Here is a 20,261-nt window from a genome sequence, read left to right as displayed (position 1 = left end):
AAACAAGTAAGATGAGCTAAAGTCAGGGTTTTGATAACCATAGATTTGTATTGGAAGGGAAAGAGAGCGAAATAGTTAGTAGATTGCATGTGTATCATATTATCCTTAAAATTAGCTTGTTTGACTTCCATTTGTACTTAAACTCTTGGGAATTATCTCACATGGTAATTAATTCTATATATACTATATATGTTATAGAAGGTGGATAAAAACAACAATAAAAAAAAGCTACAGACAGGGTGCTTTGGGTCGATATTTATCTATATAATTATAAGATCATTTTTCTACAATCCAAAAAAATAAAAATCTCATAACTCAGCCAAAAATCCATTAATTTCGATTCAGAAAGCTATTCTGTGCTAGTTTAATAAGTCTGCATAACTTAATTGAAGTTTTAAAACATTTCATTTTTTGTAAATTTTTCAAAATGTTAAAGATGGAAAAACAGCATATAAAATATTGAAACAAATTTTCAAAATTAGATTTCTCTACTAGATACCTAGAAAAATTCCTCTGTTCATACTGATCAAGAATATATATGTTATGCTTTATAGGGTCGGAAACGACTCCATCAATGCGTTTTAAGTTTCTGAACAAAATTATAAGGGTATAAATATTCGTATTCTTTGGGTCGATATTTGTATGAGAATTTACTACGACCAGCGTCTTTAAAAACGCATAACTCAACCAAAAATGCATTAATTTTGTATCGGAAAGCTGTTCTTTGCTAGTTTTTACTAGGTTAAAAATTCTGCTTACCTAGATTGAAATTTTAAAATATTTGAAATTTTGTCAATTTTTCAATATCCTAAAAGTGCTTTTTTAACTACAAAATTTTGGAAAAAGTTTTTTAAATTTTTTTTTCTCTCTAACACGGCTAAAAAGATTCCCGTGTTTATGCTGATCAAGAATATATATGGCTTATAGGGTCGGAAACGACTCCTTCATTGCGTTTTAAGCTTTTGAGTAAAATTATAATACCCTGTAAGCGTATATATATTCGATATGATGATTTTTCTATAACCGAAAGTTTAAAAATGTCATACTTCAGCCAAAAATTGTTTAATTTTGATTCGGAAAGCTGTTCTGTGCTAGTTTAAAATAGGTTAATAAATCTGCATTCCTAAATTTAATTTTAAAAATGTTTAAATTTTTGTAAATTTTTTATAGTGTTAAAGATGTAAAAACCGCTTATAAAATTTTGAAAAAATTTTCAATTTTTTTTTTGTTTCCTAAATGCCTAGAAAGATTCTCCTGTGGATGCTGATCATGAATATATATGGTTTATAGGGTCGAAAGTTACTATTTCACAGCGTTTAATGATTCTGACTGAAATTGGAGCACCATGCAAGGGTTTAAATATGGATTCAAAGAATGCGAATATTTTAAGGTTAGTTATAATCGATTTCCGATTTGATCCAATAATGAAGTACATCATATATCGATATTCTTTAAGATCTATGTAGGTGCTCCAAATGCTCGATTAAACTTAAGTAACGACCTGTTTTTGATAGAGTTTTAAGCGGGAAGCTGGGCCTCCCTTGGAGCATCTCTAGACCAACGGTGCGTATACGCAATCCGGGAGGAAGCTGCCAGCAGCTGCCGGCACACTGATTAGACAAAGTTGGCCCAGCAAATTAAGGGCCAGCAACACACACACACACAGAGAGGACGACAATCACGGAGTGCAAACTGCAGACTGCAGCAAGGACTAAGGACCAAGGACTAAGGAGCAAGGAGCAGCTGGCCAGGAGCACCGCCTGCCACAATGGCCAGGAGTCGCCATTGCCGTCGTCGTCGATGTCGGCAAAGTTTCCGGAAGCAAACAAAGATGGTCAGAAGAAAAGGATGCCAAGGTGGCAGCGAGCAAGCGGGAAAGGACACGAGCAAGGACTTCCAATTTGTGGCGGCGGCAAGGCAAAACTTTGCGACAAACAGCAACAAATGCTGGTAACCGCTTGCGCTTAACACTTTCCGTCCTGCCGCCGCTTTCCAAAAGCACTTTTAATATATTTTTAATAACTCAAAGAAGGCACAAGAAGTGATGGGGGCAGCATTGAATTTAATTAGAAAGTTCAGCAGTCGCCAGATGGATTCTTCTTCAGGTTTCACTCTGACCTGCATTTATGGGTTTTCCAAGCTCTCTCTCGCTTAGATTTGTATATTTCCTTTAAGCTATGGTACATTTTTGTGTTTGCTCCCCAAAAACCAACTCGAATAAGTTGGCCAAAATAACATTTATCAATGTCTTCGTCCCGCTCCCTTTCTTTTTTTTATTCCTTTCCAGGATTTTGTCTCTCCGACTACGAATTGAAGTGCATCAAATAAGTTGTGTGTGTGCATGCGAGTTGGAAATTTGTTTGTCTGGGCGGAAAATGGAAAACTACAGGCACACACACTCTGTCAAAGTATTTTATCAATAATTCAAAGTTGCCTCGAACAACTTTCTGGCTACATTTAGACAGAGATTTTCCGAAAATCCCAAAAATTAGCTTCTCTTTTGGGTATTTTGGGAACAACTATTTTCCTGAGCCCCTAAAAACCTCTGGCTTTCGGCATTCCTCCTTGCAGTGTTGTGTCACTTGATTAGCTAAACTTTCACCAGCATTTTACAATACTTGTTGTGAGGTTACTGCTCTGTATATATAACAATATATATATATTATATATGTTTATATTAATTATATCTGTTTATAAAGTGGGTGCATCTTATTACAAGGTGTATTCGAAGCCTTATTCGTGAAGTTCTTTAATGATATCATGGTTTTTATAATGAAATTTCAGAAACCAATGAAAAATTGATTAAAAGCGGTTAAGAAAAAGATTTTTTTAATTTTATAATTGATGAATTCATGATTTCAGATTGTTTTAGAATGCTTTAGTCTATTTTGTAAAGCATTTATTTTTAAGTGCTAGTTAAAATTTAAACAAACAATCTTATTAAATAATAAATAACTCAGTAAAGAAGTTGTAAACACGGCCTAAGAAAGTTTAAAGTAGTTGGAAAGTCATTAAAACATTTTTTCTTAATACTTTTTGACACCTTTTAGAAGATTTCAATCGTTCGGTGAATTGTTCTATATACCTTTAATATTATTTATAAATAATGTATAAATATAAGTTGCTGATGGTTTAAAATCAATTAAATCGCTGTCTAAAAGTGCTTTTAAACATTTGTTAAGGAATTGACTAAACAATTGCTTGGATTGTTGGTTAAACACAATAACATATGTTAGTTTGCATAATTTTCTATAACTTTTGTATTATTTTAAATCAATAAAAAATTCTATGGCTATCTGTATTAATATATGGTTTCGAAATCACTTAAAATAGAAATCAATGGTAGTTTCAAAGTTTTTACATAATTTCTATTACAAGAATGACAAAGTAACGAACTCTTGAATTTTCTTGATTTCTCTGTATCTTAAATTTTTTGTTTTAAACTGTTATTTTGTAGTAAATCTCTTAAATCCATGGCATAAACTTGGTGTGAAAGTCTGCTTGTTTCAGTGTCTGTGTCGCGGCAATTTGTTCCCTGTCACTTTGCACGCGGCTGCGACATAAATTTCGCTTTTGCCGACCCAATTTTCGGAGGCGGCATCGGCGGCTGTTGGCTGCTGCACAACCCGAGAAGCGTTGTCAAAACTTTGCAGTTGGCTTTTATTTACATAGGGGGAAAGGGTGCCAAGGGGGGGTAACTAACCAAAAAAATGAAAACAAAAATAGACCATAAATAAAAACCACAAGCAGCAGCAGTAGCGGCGTCGGCAACACACAGAAAATAATGGAAAAAGTTAGTTTTGCATAACGCGCAGATCCCGAGCACACTTGAAAGTCTCCCCCACAGTGGTCAGGGAGGGGAGTGTGGGTTAGTTTTTTGAAGGGGGGAAGTGTGTGTGTGTGTGTGAACCTAGAACAACAGCTGCTGTGGCCAGGTCCTGCTCCTGCTCCTGTTACTGCTCCTGATCCCCCCCAAAAAGAGTTTTGCATATTTACTGCAGCTGCAGACAAAGTTGCAGCTTTTACTACCAACTTGCTGCAAGTAGGAATGAGCTGACGATGCTCTCTTCCGTTCTATCGATACGAACGTAAACTGGTCCAAAATCGAAAGTTCCACATTGAACTTGCTTTGTAAATTTTGTATTTACCACATTTCTGAGGTATTTTCCAGCACAAATTGAAATCGAAGAACAGGAGTTGGGAAATGTGGCACTTTAATTCAGAATTTATGCTACTAATTGAGTCATATTTGCTAGGGAAAATTCAAGAGACTTTGTGACTACATTATTTTTTCTTATTTGTTAATGTATTTCTTTTCCTATTATATATTTCTTTCAGATATAAGAAGTCAAAATACCATAATATCGCTTAATTTGAAGTCAATTGGTAAGTTTAATCACAGAATTTTTATTATTTTATTGATACGTTTTTTCTATAAATAAGTCCCCTGTTTTAACTAATCCCTCTCAGTAATTGATGAGGACCGGCCTCTAATTTCCCACAAAACACCGACCATTTCCCCTGCAAAATTTATTCAAATCTTCCCCAAAATCTCGCACTTGTTTAATTATTGGCCCAAGCGAATTACATGAAAATAATTTATTTATGGGATTTTCTGGCTGTCACAAAAAAAAAGAGAAAAGTTTCCTAAGCAAAAAACTTTACACTTTTCAGGGAGTAAAGCGAGCGAAAGCAGAGTCCTGCTGCTAATTGAATTCCTACACATTCAACACAATAATTCGACTTATTCACTTCACTTTATTCATTTGCCAGCAAACTAATTTGCATGTCGCCAGTGTCCGCACTCACTCTTATTCACTCATTCATTCACATATATTCATTCACTTGAATCTCTGACAGTTTTGTCCAAACTTTCTGGGGGTTATTCTGGGACTATTTGCCGAAAAGCGAAGCTAAAAGCAAAAGGGAGATTACACAGAAATTTCCACTCATTATTGGCACTTGCGGGATACACAAATTTATTTTAAGTTTTTCTACACCGAAAAAATCATGCTTTAAATTTGAAAGCAACAAGGAAATATTTTAATAATATTTCCATAGTTTTTGGTTAAATATTTGATGGCTTTAATCGGTGTTTAAGTTTTCTATTTTTTGCTGGCGAATTTGTTTTGTCAGAAATCATAGAAAACGTAGAGGAAATAAATTTAAATAAAAGCTGAATTGGCAGAAATTTAAATAAAATAAAGCTGGGAATTTTGTTTATCAAATATATATTTTTATAAATAAATTAAAAGAGAAATCTGTGCTTATTTTTAGATGGGTTTTGTTGTGAAAATTATAAAGATGTGTTTTTAAATGGTTTCTTACTGAAAATACAAATTAAAACAGTGCTTGTAATCAACAATTGATCTTTAAAAACAAATATTCATAGCTTTAAATATCGTTCCCTTTACAAACATTCTCTGCTGACTTGAAAATACTTAAAATTCTGGAATTTATTTCCTGCTTTCCGCTAAAATCCAACCTCCACTTGAGCCTTTGTCTTTTGAATCCGACTTAAATTAACCTGGCATTAAACGTACTTATATCTTTTCTTTCTCTGTCGAATTAAAAATTAAATAAATACCACCAAGCCTGGGGAGGCTTAAACAAAAAAGTTATGTCTACAATCTGCTTGCCGACTTGCCTTTCTTTTCGGGGGCCCAGCTGACTGGCTGACTCCGAAGGATACAGCTTCAGCTACAGCTACAGCTGCTGCGGGTTCAGATACAGATACACAGATACACAGATACTTAGATACAGGCAGGAAGCGGCGGCGGTGGCAGCTACACGGATTGCCACTTAAAAATTCAAAAGTTTTGCGGCTGCCGCATATGGCAGATCCGCTTGGCCAAAAAAGGAAAAGCGAGTGGCGGCGGGAAGCCTAGGAAAACAATAACAAAATCCGCGCTGCCTTTAACCTTAACCCCGATATACCGATTTTTCGGATTTCACAGTTCACATTCACAGACGAAATCTAATTTCAATTGTGGAACATTTGCATAGGAAATGCCACAAGCCGGCAAACGCACACGCACCACTTGAAGCGTAATGGAAATATTTGTGGTGGAGCCAAAATTCAAGGTGCAAAACGTGGAAAAACAAGGTGGCCAGAGAGTTTTCCCCTGTGAAAATTGCACACACACACACATAAATAAATAATTGATGCTGCAGAGGAAGAAGAGAGTGCATTTAATGCACAAATTCCATTATGTCTGCCCAAATTGACTATTAAAAGATTTCACAAAGAAAATAATAGGGTTTTTTGATTTGATAATTGACTTGTCAAAATATTTAATGACTTTAAAACAAAATTTCTGGAAGTATATGAAAGTGGTTTTGCTTGGCTAAATGGTTGGATTTATAGTTATTTAGATTAAATAATTCACTAAATTTGTTTGTAAAGAAATTAGGGTTTTAGATTAATTTAGAAGAGTTAGGGAAAGTCTTGGGGGAAGATTATGGATTTTAAAGAAAACTAATTTATAAAACAACTAAAAGGCAAAAAGTTTTTAATAATATTATTACAACAAACTGTTTTATTTTCTCATTTTATCTTTTCAAATATCAATTTAATAGAAAATCTTGGTTTTACATTAAATTTAAGATTGTTTTGATATGTTTATGGTTCTTAGAGATAATATCTCTGACAAAACTTGACTTCTTACTAAAATCCTTGACATTACTACAATTTTCTTTTGCAAAATTATCTCCCAAATCCTCAAAACAACTAGTTACTAGAGAGTTAAAGCTTTCCTTGAGATTTCCCAACCGGAAACTGAGTAACAAATAGATGAAACCTCAAGAGCAGGAGTCATCACCCAGCATATAAAGCCCGGAAGAAAAAAAAGACACGAAAAGTCAGGGGGAAAGTTAGCCAGGGAAAATGGAGGCGGGACGAAGAAAGTTACCGCCAGGAGAAGACTTTGACTTTGAGCCTGGCATAGAGACAGTGCACGAAATGCATTGCGATTTTCCCGCAAAGACCGCAGGGATTGTCTCCTCTTTCTTGGAATTTTTTTTTTTTAGGGGTTTCTTCTTTCTTTCGTTTTTAGGGGTTTTTCACGGGACTTGCCTGCTATATATGTGTCGCCCTGATGCTGGCTCCCGGCTCCCATGCAGCCACCAGTAAATGTATCCCGATTTTGCCCCGAGAGCGGCCACAGTGCACGCACACACACACCCACACACACACTGGCACAACACTCACAGATACTGTGACACACACGCGTATACGCGCGACACGAAAACAAAAACGGAAAACGGGAAACGGAAAACGTAAAACGAGCGCACGAAAGTCGCTTTAAGAGACCCAATTTTAAAGCCGAAACGGTCGTAGTCGATCCAGGGCCATTATCCTTTTCGAATAATTTAGAATATTGTCTTTGCTATATATATCCCTCTATCGAGTGGGGAGATATATATACTACATTTATATATGTTTTAGAACGAATCGGAGTGCAGTCTGAGGCGTCGCATCGCGACCTGCCTTTATGGCCAGGTTGACAAAAAATCCCTTTTAACCAGTTTCAGCTGCTGACCGCACGACTCGGAGGCAAAACGAAGACTGGCGTCGGCCAGTTGGCGCACTCGTTGTTATATACGAGACCAGGACCTCGGGAAGTCAAAGGATCTCCTCGACTTGGTTCGTTGTATGCTCCGAGTGTGCTCCGAGTACTGTGAGTCCTGTGAGTGGTGAGTTTTGTCACGGGAACAGCAATGGAAATAGCAGGAGCAACAGCAGGACCTCTTTCGGTGGATTCGTGGCAATTGAGTTGTTTGGCATTCGCAGTTAATGGTTACTTTTCGAGAGGCACAACGATGACGGAGACGGGGCCGGGGGGTGAATGCAACAGTTTTCTGTTAGCCGGAAAATGGTTAACAATTGAGGGAAATTTTTGGAGTTTCTTAATAGAAAATGCAGTCTATTTCATATGAGGAAAAATAGGATACAAGACATTAAAATTTATAAAATTACAAATCTAACCCTTAGGTATTTTATGGCGAAATTTGAAAAGATTTATTTAAATTATATTAAAATTCTGAAAATCATCTTATCATTATCAAAACATTGATTTTAAATTCACAAAATAAAGTCAATGAAAAGTTTTCCAACTTTCCAACTTAAATAAAAATATGATGATTTCTATCTAGTTATAATTTTAAGAAATAATTAATAATAATTTTTACAAATATTTCTTTATTTTTTTTTAATCTCAGGACATATAAATATTGTTTCAATTAGGAATACCAGCAAAATATTTTATGTTAAATAAAATGATTGGATTTTTCTCATTTATACCCCAATAAAACTTATGAAATCCCTTTAATTTCTAAAATTTATAAACAAATCTTTAACATAACATTTAATCGCTTTCTAGTTTCCTTAACATTTGCTGTTAAGCAACATAAGGGGTGACTTTGCCATACAAAGCCGGCATTAACAGTGCCATAAAAAGTTATCCGGTGGATAACACATAACAGAAATGGATATAACATACTTTTAGCCATTAACAGTATGTATACATAGATACTGTTAGAACGGTAGCCATTTACAGACAGGAGAGGAAACTAACAGTAGAACAGTTTCTGCAACGAAACGGTTAAAAGAGCCCTGAGCTGTTAAGTTAAGAGAATGTAAAAAGCGACTTAACAGAACTGCTAATATTAACAGAACAGAACATTTCGTTTGGAATTTAGTCAAAATTTCATTTTAGGAATTTTAATAAATTATAAAAAACTATAAAAAGTGTTCACTATTATAGGAAAACAAATGTTTTAATTAAAAAATATTTTAAACTAGTATATCAACTTAAATTAAACCCAGAAAATGTTTAAAATGCGCATTACCTTCCACTTAACTTTCCGGTTTTCCCATTTTCCGGCTGTCTAAGCCACAATCATTGCAGACACTGCAATTGCAATTCGAAAACTATTTAAAACTGCATAAATATTGCATCGAAGATGTACGGCTTGCTGGGAAAACCAAAGAAATAAAGAAAAACAAGTGGAAAAATGCTAAGAGCAGGGAATAAATAATGCCGCCTTCGAAGGGTCACGGGTCACCCAGCGACGACGAGAAATAAATTGTATTTAGTTGTACAATTTATGGTCCCCCTGCAGCGGAAAAAGGGGGAAACCCCCCGGCACATCCTCGTACTTACTCACATGCATAATTCACATGCATGCTGCGAGGGGGGGATGGTGGGAGGGGGTTAGGTGGAAAGGGGGAGGTTGCTATCGATGCATCAATGGGGACAGCAGGGATGCAGCAGGAAAAGAGGAGGATCAGGAGGAGGAGGAGGACGCAGGAGCACCCCGGGGTGACGTTTGGCGGCATGTCCTTTGTTTTTCACTCTGTTATTTTGTTATTTTCAAATTATTTATTGGCCAAACGAGGAGTGCAAGGCATCGAACGAGTCTCTGTGAGAACAGAGAAAGAAAAAAACGAGTTAAAACTGGGTTAAAATTGCAATAAAATGAAAGAAAATGATCGATTATCTATAAAATATTTCAAAATGTGGTCAAATTCCATATAAATTTCTATTTCTCAAGTTAATTTGTTAATAAAAGTACTCCTGAAATATTCCCAGAAGAACAGATAACAAAAAACGTGTTTAAACTGGGTTTAATTTATAGTAAAATAAAACAGAATTATCGAATATCTATAAAACACTTATAAAAATGTAGTGAAATTCCCTTTAAAAATTCTTATTTTCCAAGTGAATATGTTAATAAAAAAAAGCTCTTCAAATATTCCCAGAAAAATGGACAACATTTTTTATAAAGAAAGATGAAAAATCTAAATTAAATATTTACGCTTATACCAAAAAGAATACCTAAAAAGGTCCTTCAAGATTTTTATACCATTATAGTATTTCTTTCGCTAATTTCTACAAATCAATTCATCAATAAATCCCCCCTCAGAATACTCAATACTCCCCCATAATTAAACATAAAAAAATCTAATAAAATCATTGCAATTATAGAATGCTTATTCTTTTTGCTCGGTGCAGCACTCCTTCCACTTCTCTGTCTCCATCGAATGTCCTGGCTAATGTGTAATTCAATAGAGTAAGTAATGTGCATCAATTTTCAGCTCAATAACGCATGGAATACAAATGCGAAACATGTGCAAATATGTGTGTGTGTGTGTGTGCGAGAGGAGAAGAAAAGGAAGAAGGACACACGGGCAAACATCCGCAGAAATAAATATCTAATAGCGTGCGAGGAGCGAAAGCAGGAGCAAAGCTAGCAAAGGATGTGGAAGTGCGAGTTCGAGGAGCATCGACATTGTGTGACGCGTTTCCGCTTCCGCTTCTTGCGGTTTCGCTGCTGTTTGTTCTTTGCTCTCAGCTCTTCTTTTTCACTCCCCTCTCTTAGCCTTGGCTTTTGTTCTGCATTTAGTTGTTTTTCTTCTTTTGTCCTGAAAAGAAAAGTGCAAGGATTTTGGCAAGTGTTTTTTAAAGCAGGTAGACTTGTATTACAAGCAGGAGAATTTATATACTTACCAAGGTCCACCAAAGTTAGCTTTCTTAATTTTTCACATTATTTGCTTTCCCTTTTAAATGTGAATAAATGCGAAACTTGTGAAAAGTGTTTACAATCAGCGATCGTGCACGAAAATCGTACCTTCAATTGATTGGAAAATTGAATTCTGCGGCAAAATGCTGGAATTTATGAGCAGTTAAGGTGGAGGTTAATGTTTTGCTCTTGGTGTGCCAACATCATTTGCATAACTGTGTTTTATTTGTTCACCAAACACGCATAGGAACACACACACAGACACACACACAGGACACTCTAAGGACACAGGACACACTGTGCTGGCCACTTGGCGCAAAGCAAACAAGGATGCGAAAAGCTGGGCAAGAACAGTAGCAGCTCCTTTCCCCGGATGCCAAGATGCCAAGCTTGCAGCTAGCAAATAAACAAACCAAACAAGGCTGCAGGATAACAGTACACACACACACACACGCACCCAACTGACCACACACACACACACATGCAGAGTTTAAGGAGAATTGGAATTGGAGTTACATGGGGTGCAGTTACCTTCCTGTGGTCTCCGTTAATCGCTTTCTGCGGTTTTCAGCGAAAGCAGCGATACATTGAAGTGAGGACAGGACAATTGACAGGCTCAGACAGGCCCAGACATGTACCAATTCGTCATGAAAAAGGTGCTTTATCAAATGAACTTTAATAACTTTAAGGGAAAAGGATAATTAGTATCTAAATCACTAATTTTTACCGACTATACACTCACACATATCGTTGTATATGGCCTTAAAAATTATAGCCAAGTCACCTGCCAAGTCCTGGTGTAGCCCGGAATTGCAACAATATATCTCAACGTCTCTGCCTTGCCCCACCAGCTGTTAATTAAAAATGTTGCCAGCAATTTCCCATACAAGTTAGCTCCATGCTAGAAAGATTTATTCGGGCTAATAGAGGTCCGTGCTTCGTACTCGGAAGCGGCCACAAGAATTTCAATTTGCTCAAGAAAATTGCGGCCGCTAAGAGGGGAAGTGCAGTGCAGTGGAAGCCCAGGAAGTCCATCCGCAGTCCATATCCGCAGACAAGTCCATGTGTGTCTGCCTGTCTGCCTGTCTGCATGTCCTTTGCTCGTCGAATTGCCTGTCAGTGAGCGAGAGAGGTCTAGCGATTTTCCAGACACACAAAATTTACACCAAAAGGCCAGCTCATAAATTTTCCCAAGTGGAAAATTGCTCAATTTAGAATCGGGGTACCAGGGAGAGGTGTTGATTGCAAGGAATTGGGATTGTGGGAATCGAGAGTCAGGATTCTGTCACTTATTAATTTGTTTATGCGACTCTAATCACTCACACCCAATACCCAGCCGGAAAACCTAGCTAAACCGCAGAAAACCAACTTAAGATTCAGTTCATGAACGTGTCTTCCTACCCTTTTCCTCCTCTGTCTGCCTGTTTCAGTCAACAACAAATGTTCGAAAAATTTGTTAACATCAAAAAGTACATTAAAGGCTCAAGGAATGCGCTTTCGTGCGGAAATTGCTTACGTGCGTGGCATTAGCAAATGACAATCCCTCTCGTATAAGACTCGTCCTGCCACGTTCCCGCCCTCCCGAAATTGAGGCTTTCATATCCTGTGGAACTTGTCGCTTTGTGGCCCATGTCTCAGCCATTGGCCATCGGTGGTGGATTCAGGCCCAAAGGCAGCTACTGCGCATGCTGGCCAGGGCAACAGGTGTGTTGGATTTCCCAATAGAACCAGGAGACATTCAGCGGTTCTTTTGGAGACTTTTCCTGCTGGTCACAACCACTCTTACTCCATCCCTCTGACGCTACTAGGAGGAGGTCTCCCCATCCTCGAAAGGCTCACGTAGCCGACAGTCGAAGCTGAGGCCACTTCACTACAAAATAATTAAAAATTGAACACACAGAGCTCTGCGGAGAAGGAGACAAACAAACAGCTAGCAAATGACACTCGCCACGGCATGGAATGGAATGCAATGCGATCTGTCAGGATGCGACCCTCTAGATACAAGTGCACTGAGAGAATGGGGAGGGGAAAATGGAAGGAAATTATTAGATTTAGGCAGGGAAATATTTATAGAAAATATATGAAAAGTGGGGCTGAAAGGTAAAGAGTTTATATCGATTTCGCTTGCAGATTTATCAAGCAATTAAATAGAGAAATTATAAAGTCTTGGTGTGAAAAAAATGCTTGATACATTTTCTTAACAAGAAATGATACCCTTGTAGATAGAAGTTTGATGACTAGGAATCAATACACTATAAATTATATATATTTATATTAAAAAAAAACTTTTCCGATTATTCCTATGGCAGCTAAATGATATAGTCGTCCGATCCGTCCCGTTCCGACATATATACGAGAAGACTAACTACAAAGTTTCATTCAGATAGCTTCAAAACTGAAAGACTAGTTTGCGTAGAAACGGACAGACGGACAGATAGATAGACGGACAGACGGACATGGCTAGATCGACTCGGGTGTTGATCCTGATCAAGAATATATTTACTTTATATGGTCGGAGGTACCTCCTTAACTGCGTTGCCAACTTCTGACTGAAATTATAAAACCCTGCAAGGGTAATTTATTAAATTCTGGTTTCAAAAATTAAATGCACTTATAATTTTGTTCAGTGTACTGCCTTCCCCCTCTACTATATTGCCAGTTGTCATCATTCTCTGGTTGTTGTGTTGTTTTTTTACTGCCGCTTCTGGTGAAACTGTCGCTGTCGTTGTCATTGCTGCTCATTTTACACAAACCAACAAAGGCCAAAGGCGACCCAACACGAAACACGGCAATCACCCGGCAGGACCTTCTTGGTACTTTGGTCCTTTTTGCTACGATTCCCGCTTTCGCCTGCAGCTGCTTAAATAATTTTCGCGATGGGGAACGTCAGTCGCTCGCTGGATATAAAATGTCAATAAGCTCCAATAACGCAATTGACAAGCTGAGACAGCCAGCCTCGCCAACAATAAACGGGAAACGATGCGGAAAGGATGTGCGGCTGTGGCTGCTGATGGAAAAGGATTCAGGATGCAGTGGCCAACGAGGCGTGCACTAACTTCCAGCGTCGACATCTCGAATTGCCCTGCGGGATCAAGACGGGAACAGGACTCCAGTCTGAAGAGGCTAGAGTAATTTCAAGCTTAAGGAAGCTACAAATTGATTACAAAATGGGAGGAACTTTAAGGATGATTGGGAGATGGAAGCTATAAAAATCAATCTAGAATTTTGTTGGTTAACTCAAGTTTTTATCAATTTTAAATACACTTTATTTCTGGTTACAAAACTTATTAAAGGAGGAAATTCATGACCTTAGACACGAGCCTCCTCTTGCTTTATTTTGGGATTGGGATTGACGGGTGATGAAGAATTAGAACCTGAACCAGAACCCGAACCCGATCCCTGAACCATTTCTCGCATCTCCTCTGAAGAGCGACCTATGACAATGCGTCTATTTGATTTGGGAGTTCGTTCCAAGGACTTGTCAATGGATCTCCTGGGAGTTGTTCGCAGGCTAGAAACAGGTGTGCCAGCCACAATGGGTTTCTTGTTGTTCCAAACACACAGAACAAACCTAATCTCCTTATTAAAAGCTGCCTTTAAAGTGAGCTGAAAGAAATAGAACTTATATGTAAAAGATTGTAACAAGAAGGTAAAGAACCCTCTCTCACCCTCTCCTCCAAGGCCACCTGCTGCACATAGACCAGAAACTCGGTAATACCAATAAGAAAAGCAATCAGGATACCCACATAGAGTGTATAGAAAATGCCACGCAACTCCTCAAAGGTCATGTCCGGTGTGGCATCGGGATCTGGTTCCTCAAAGCAACTTGCATTTGGATTCTTCCACCATTTTTGTTTCAAATCGTAAAGGTGTCCTCGTTCGCTTAACCTCAAGATGGCCACACTCAAGTTGGATCTATATTCCGCTCCAAAAGGCACCGCAATGGCATAATGCTTTTCCCCAAACTTTTCACCAACAGAACGAAGATCACAATGCAGCTCACGATGATACTCCAAGGTGGTTGTCTCCATAAGGAACATGTAGTCACCGCGATTCTTCTGCACACGCTCCACTCCCTCCAGATTATCCTTGGTGTAGGCCGAAGGATCGTCATTGTTCATCAGATTGAAAGCCAGGCGATAAACAGTCTCATTGGAATCTGCCAAGAGATTGTACGTACTTCCACCGTAAATTGTGCCAAATTTAACCTTCTTCTGACCACTCAAATCCTTCAGATTGGCAATGCTTCCCTCCATTTTGGAACTGGTCAAGAAGGCAGCCAAGTTGGCTGTGTAAGAGTTGGCTATAATGATGGCGAAAATCCACCAGGTGGCCTCGAACATGCGAACCTTATTATGATTAGAGTTTAATTAATAATATTTTATAATGAAGTGAAATGAGTAAGTGTCTCACCTGCGGACTCCTTGGCAAGATATCGCAACCTGCTGTCATAATGGAGGCCACCGTAAGCCAGCCAGTATTGTGAATATCCCAAGAGTTCTCCAGCACTTCAGGATCACGATTGCAAGGATGTGGGTTCTCCCACTCCATCTTGGCAATTCGTGCGACAATTGTCTTGAGAAAGGTGACCACAAACACCGATATCAGGATCCACATCCAAACCTCACCACCAAAGGGCGCCAAATATGCATCCAAAGGCTTCTCCACATGCGGACTTTTGTAGGCCAAAATGCTGACTCCCAATTGCATGAAGGGAACCGTAAAATCCACGGCGGTTTTCCGTGCTTGGGTGATGGTCAGATCACAAATGCCCATGTGGGCATCCTTGGGGAATTACATATTAGTATCTATTATATGTAAGAACTATAATATAGTTTCCTCACATTATTAATAATCTCGCCAATGATGCCATTCCATTGCTTGGTGTCCTTGTCCAGCTTTCCATACTGTTGATCCGCCACAGGAATAAATAAATACTCGAAACCCATCTCCTGGGCAATGGCATCTATAAGATCCACGGCATAACCCTGATATTGTGCATTTCCAGTCATATTTAGCTCCACGGCAGTGTCATTGTAGGAGAAATACGGTGGTCCTATCCTCGTGGCCACTCTGTAAACGATCTTCTTTTGCACCTTGGCATCCACATTCAGTTGCGTTATCTGACCCCTGGGGTCCCACACCGCAATGCCAATACCATCTAGGGGATCGTAGACCTCTATATTGAACGTTATCCGTTGACCATCTTCATCGAACTGCAGGCTAGTTGTCCGGAAGTTGGTGCTATTCACACCGGATGTCTGCAATGGCAACATCTCACCTCAATTAACTTGGACTTAACTCATCCCCAGACTTACCCCTTTCATGAGGCGTGTGAGATAGCGACCCATGGCCCAGGTGCGACCTCCGGAGGAGGCAAAGTCACAGGTAATCCGAGGCACCACCATCCGGTCGGGGTAAAAGAAGCTGGCATTTCGCCAGGATTGCTCAAAGAGATGCAGGGCATCATGGATTAGGTCATGGAGGAGAGTTCGTGGTGACTCGTTGCTCTCGTAAACTATGTCATCCTTTTGAATGACATAGCCATAGGGCTGGGAGTACTAATCAAAAGTTATTATTTTATATATATTAACTAAAGTTTACTTTAATTTACTTACTGGTGGCGGATCAGGATTGAGCAAAAGGCGAGCTGCAGTTATATTCACAGCAAAGGTCTCATTGTCGGCAGAGAGTTCCTCCAGGTGATCGGTATAGGTATCCAGATTGGTCAGGAAAATGTGCTTTGGTATGAAAAGAGTTGAAATTAGGGTAATAATTACCTTTAGGAATGTATATCTGAAAGAAAACTCACATTAAACTGTCCAGTTAGACCAAATTCCGAAGAGGCATTCAATAGCTCCACCAGCATTCCAGGAGCACAGTCCAGAACCACTCTTCTTTCACCCCTAATGCTTTTCCACATGACCCGATAGTCATCGTCCTTGTGGAACTTTCTTACCCTAACCACTTCATTGTGGACTTCCCTCAACTGAAGAAGGTCCTGTAAACGAGCGGCAGCCTTGACTGTAAGTTAAAAAGGATTTTGGGTAGTTTTTAACACTTAATCTTTCAGACTTACCATCATCCGCATCATAGACTATGGTAAACTTGCGCCAGCCAAAGTTCTGAACAATATCCGCATAGGCCTTGGAGAGTATCACCTGAGAAGGGTAAAGATTCAAAGTCATCTGATGGTTGGGTCTCTCCTCCAAATGCTCCTCGTCCGCCACATCGAATTCAATGTGGGGAATGCCGGTATTATTGCAAACCAAAGCTATAATGTCTGAGAAAAAAAAGAGAGAAAAATAGAAAGATCACTCATCCGCTCTGTTGACAAACAGAGAATTTTCGAAAAAAGTTTTCTCACATTTTCCTCTGCTTCTTATACGTTGGAAAAGCTTTTTTTTTCGTTCTATTTTGCTTGCATTTTCTATACAAAAATTATGTTCCCTTCACACTTACCGCTCGCCGCCTTTGAACTTGGTCCGAAAATAGCCGCGACACCATTATCCACAAGATCGCAGGCTGAAAATTCATAGAGAATTTTCATTCAATATTTGTTGGATTAAATGGAAATTTATAAACTTACCCTGCTCCTGCATGGTGACACTGCTATCCTCGGGTTTTAAACGTTTTATCAAAGGAAAGAAGCGCAGGGTTTGCTCCGATTCAGGACCGTTGATGGCATTGATTACCTCGAGGAACTCCTTTTCCAGTTCCAGTTCATCGTCATAGAAGAAGGCACCTGCAGGGATTCGTTAGAAAGAATCTTGGAAAGCCCAAAACTGTCTCTTACCAATGTTGATTTGTTGCCCTTGGCTGCGGGAAATGAAAAACGCACTCCACATGCAGCTCAGCACAAATATGCGATGCCACATGCCTGCCTTTTCCTCTGGAATTTTCAGCTAAGAATTTGTGGCCAGCGGCGTTGAGAGCTATTTTCGAAAATATTTCGCTTTTCATGCGGGAAATGCGATGGTGATGGCGAGTCCACGGCAACTGGGAAAAGCTCTTTTGGACATTGGAGATCGAGGAAGATAGTATATGGAAGGGAGAATACAGAATGGAAAACTGAAGAAACATAAACAGCTGTTGGGAAAAGCTTAGACAGCTGGTCAGAAAATGGGATAAAATATATAGTTTTAAGAAAAGTTGTTTTAAATCTATAATTTATAAATTAAAGTTAAGCCAAAAAAAAAATGGGTTTTATTGCATTTTTAAAGGGTTTTTAATATTAACAAATGACCATAGATTATTTTCCATTTCCTATCAAAAACTCTTATTAAAAAATCTTTACAAAATGTCCTAGTAAACCCAACACCTTCTCATTTCCTCCCAAAAAACTCTTCTTTTTAACCAAAAGGACAACCTTTTCCAAAAGCAAACCAACGATTAGCTCCCTGGGGGATAAAAGTAACCCCATTAAAGTCGGACACGGTTCAATCAGTCGGTGGAAACCTGGTGAAAACGCCGCCAGGTTTTGGGTTTTCAGAGCTCCATTGAAAAGCGATGAGGTGTCAATTTTTCAAGGCAACCGAAGGGGACAGAACCATTCGGTTTTTCTTTTTTTTTTCGGGGGGATTTGCATAAAGGTAGCAGCATTCAGTCGAGCATGCTCCTAATGGCCAGAGGAGGAGGTGGAACTGGAACTGAAACTGGGACAGGGACTAGGCCACCACAACGCACAACGAAACCCAAACATGGTAGCAACAATATGGCCGCTGGTGTCATTTTAGCCTTTTGCCGCAGTGTTTGCTCAAAGGATTTTGATGATGCCGAACACGTTTTGTGTTTTAGCCGCACCTTCCACACCTTTAGCCACCTTTTTAGGCCGGTTCCCTCTGAAAAATTTGAATAATTCCCACCCACATAAACCGTTAATATTCATTTGCAAAAGGCACAGCGGCTAGAATGGGGCGTAACTGGGCTAAATCCAAATATTCAATATGCCGCTGATGATGATAAATGCCTTTCAACTATTTCGAATTGAATACCATTAGCTGGGGAATTTTCCGCGCTGCTTTATGTTCTTTTCTTCTTGTTTTCATTTCTTCATTTTTTTCGATTAAAACTTTTGTGGAATTTTCGCTGGCTACTGCGCGGTAATCAAGCCCGGGCAGAGAAGGAGAAAAAAATGGGCTCCGGCACACTTGCAAAACATTTTCTATTACACGAAAATATTTATGGCCAACGAGCGGAGGGTAGCCTCCACGTATGAATGGAATGCCCTGCAGCAGCGACCCAGACAAGGACCAGGACCACTGAAATCCCACTCCACAAGGAAACAGAAAACAGGAGAAAAAACATAGAGCTCAGAACACAGCACAACAAATCCAAATCCTGGCCACAACAGCAGAAGAATCTGCAGAAACTTTTCGCTAGGTAATAATACCCCTGGATAAGGGAGAAACTCACTCTCTCTGGCTAGTGCAAAAAAGTTTTTAATACTTGCCATAATGTTGCCAAAAGGATTATCCAAAAGAATGACTTTTAATGGAGACAGGAAGTAAGCGCATAACAGACAGAAGTATTAACTGTTTCCTTCCGCTTGCGGGGAACTACTTCTTCCTTCTTCGCTGGAATCCTGGCGAACCTCGGCACACACACACATATTTACAAAACTGACAGTTCCTAAGCGCGCTTCCCCCTCCGTTCCCCTTCTCCGACATCCTTTAGTGCGTGTCCTGTGTGTGCCAGGGTGTGTGTGTGTGGGGTGTGTGTGTGTGTTTGTGGCACGTAAGCTGTGCGGAAATATTGCAACATGCTCATAACGGCCAGAGTCTGGAGTCTGAGGCTTATGACGATTACTGTTCCATTCCGGAGGGCACTACGATTTGTCCATAAAAAGGTTAACTCGATGGCAGGTATGTTCTGTTTAACTTACAAAAACTGTGACTATATTAGATGTATTCAAAATAAAACTGGTATTTATAAATTTGATACTGTAAAAATTTCGATATTTTGGAGAATTTTGTAATAGGATAAGTTATTATATTGAAATGAAAAGCATATTTGGTATTTAAGAAGCTGAAAGTGAGGTTTATCGATGAAATAACTCCCATCCTTTTTTTACCACTTATTTTCTTCTAATATTATATAGTATTTATAAACCTATTTTCTCAGGGTTCTATTAATTATTTTATGTATTATTCTTTATAAAATTTCTCTCAAAATTAAACCCTAGCATATTCCCTATGTTCCATTCCGCAGGACAATATGATTTGTCCAAAAAAAAAGGTTAACTCTAAAAATGATTCTATATTAGATGAAAAGTTCTATATTTAAAATAAAAATGATATTTATAAATTTGACATTGTAGAAATGTTGAAAATATACATATTATAGAGAGTTTTGCAATAGGATAAGTTATTATATTGAAATGTAACATATATTTAATATTTGAGAACCTGAAAGTAAGGTTTATCCACCACAAAACTCTTGTTTTTTTATCAGCACTTATTTCCTTTTAATATAATATTTTCTCAGTACTCTTTTACTTATTTCAATTATTATTCTGTATAAAATTCCTCCCAAAAATGAAACCCTAGAGTATTCCCTATGTCGTTTCTTGGTACCAGCTAGTTTTCTACTATTTTCTCCTCACAAAACGGCTATGAAAAAAAACCCCAACTAAAATGTCGACTGTCGAGTGTGGAGAGTACATTTCTTAGCCGGGATTTGGGATCTGGGAGTTGTAACCAGAGTAGATATACTCCCGTTTGTGGCTTCCCCTGGTC

At 38.6% G+C, this 20,261-nt stretch overlaps 3 protein-coding genes across 4 annotated transcripts in view; 1 reads left to right on the top strand and 2 right to left on the bottom strand.

Annotated features, from left to right (window-relative positions):
* The window catches only part of Tmtc2 (Transmembrane O-mannosyltransferase targeting cadherins 2), a 40,799-nt gene extending 33,162 nt beyond the window's left edge, over positions 1 to 7,637 (bottom strand). Inside the window, exon 1 of the mRNA XM_020943304.2 lies at positions 7,076 to 7,637. The gene's annotated coding sequence lies outside the window, so the exon portion shown is untranslated. The remainder of the gene's footprint in view (positions 1 to 7,075) is intronic.
* The window catches only part of Pkg21D (Protein kinase, cGMP-dependent at 21D), a 202,304-nt gene that overhangs the window by 12,059 nt on the left and 169,984 nt on the right, over positions 1 to 20,261 (top strand). The window lies entirely within an intron of this gene.
* GluRIIC (Glutamate receptor IIC) lies at positions 13,748 to 17,526 on the bottom strand. 2 transcript variants are annotated; one of them, XM_020943584.2, is made up of 11 exons: positions 17,321 to 17,526; positions 17,114 to 17,269; positions 16,987 to 17,049; positions 16,604 to 16,807; positions 16,337 to 16,548; positions 16,143 to 16,265; positions 15,843 to 16,085; positions 15,369 to 15,785; positions 14,938 to 15,309; positions 14,193 to 14,873; positions 13,748 to 14,130 (listed from the first exon to the last, which is right to left on the bottom strand). In XM_020943584.2, exons 1-11 carry the CDS (start codon positions 17,400 to 17,402, stop codon positions 13,834 to 13,836), a joined length of 2,850 nt encoding a protein of 949 aa, XP_020799243.2. In that variant the 5' UTR covers positions 17,403 to 17,526; the 3' UTR covers positions 13,748 to 13,833. The 2 variants fall into 2 exon arrangements, with proteins under 2 accessions (XP_020799243.2, XP_086687289.1); XM_086831163.1 differs by lacking the exons at positions 16,987 to 17,049; positions 17,114 to 17,269; positions 17,321 to 17,526 and having other exon boundaries at positions 16,337 to 16,543; positions 16,604 to 16,744.

Source organism: Drosophila serrata, unplaced genomic scaffold (assembly GCF_035046125.1).
Source record: "Drosophila serrata isolate PLE 108 unplaced genomic scaffold, ASM3504612v1 contig_240, whole genome shotgun sequence".
Classification (NCBI taxonomy): domain Eukaryota; kingdom Metazoa; phylum Arthropoda; class Insecta; order Diptera; family Drosophilidae; genus Drosophila; species Drosophila serrata.
This window is presented reverse-complemented; position numbering and strand designations above follow the sequence as displayed.

Coding starts and splice junctions, on each gene's coding strand:
- GluRIIC (XM_020943584.2), bottom strand. CDS start 17,402: ATGTGGCATCGCATATTTGTGCTGAGCTGCATGTGGAGTGCGTTTTTC. Junction 16,266..16,336: donor GTCTAACTGGACAGTTTAAT/GTGAGTTTTCTT, acceptor TTCATACCAAAG/CACATTTTCCTGACCAATCT. Junction 16,086..16,142: donor TCAATCCTGATCCGCCACCA/GTAAGTAAATTA, acceptor ACTTTTGATTAG/TACTCCCAGCCCTATGGCTA.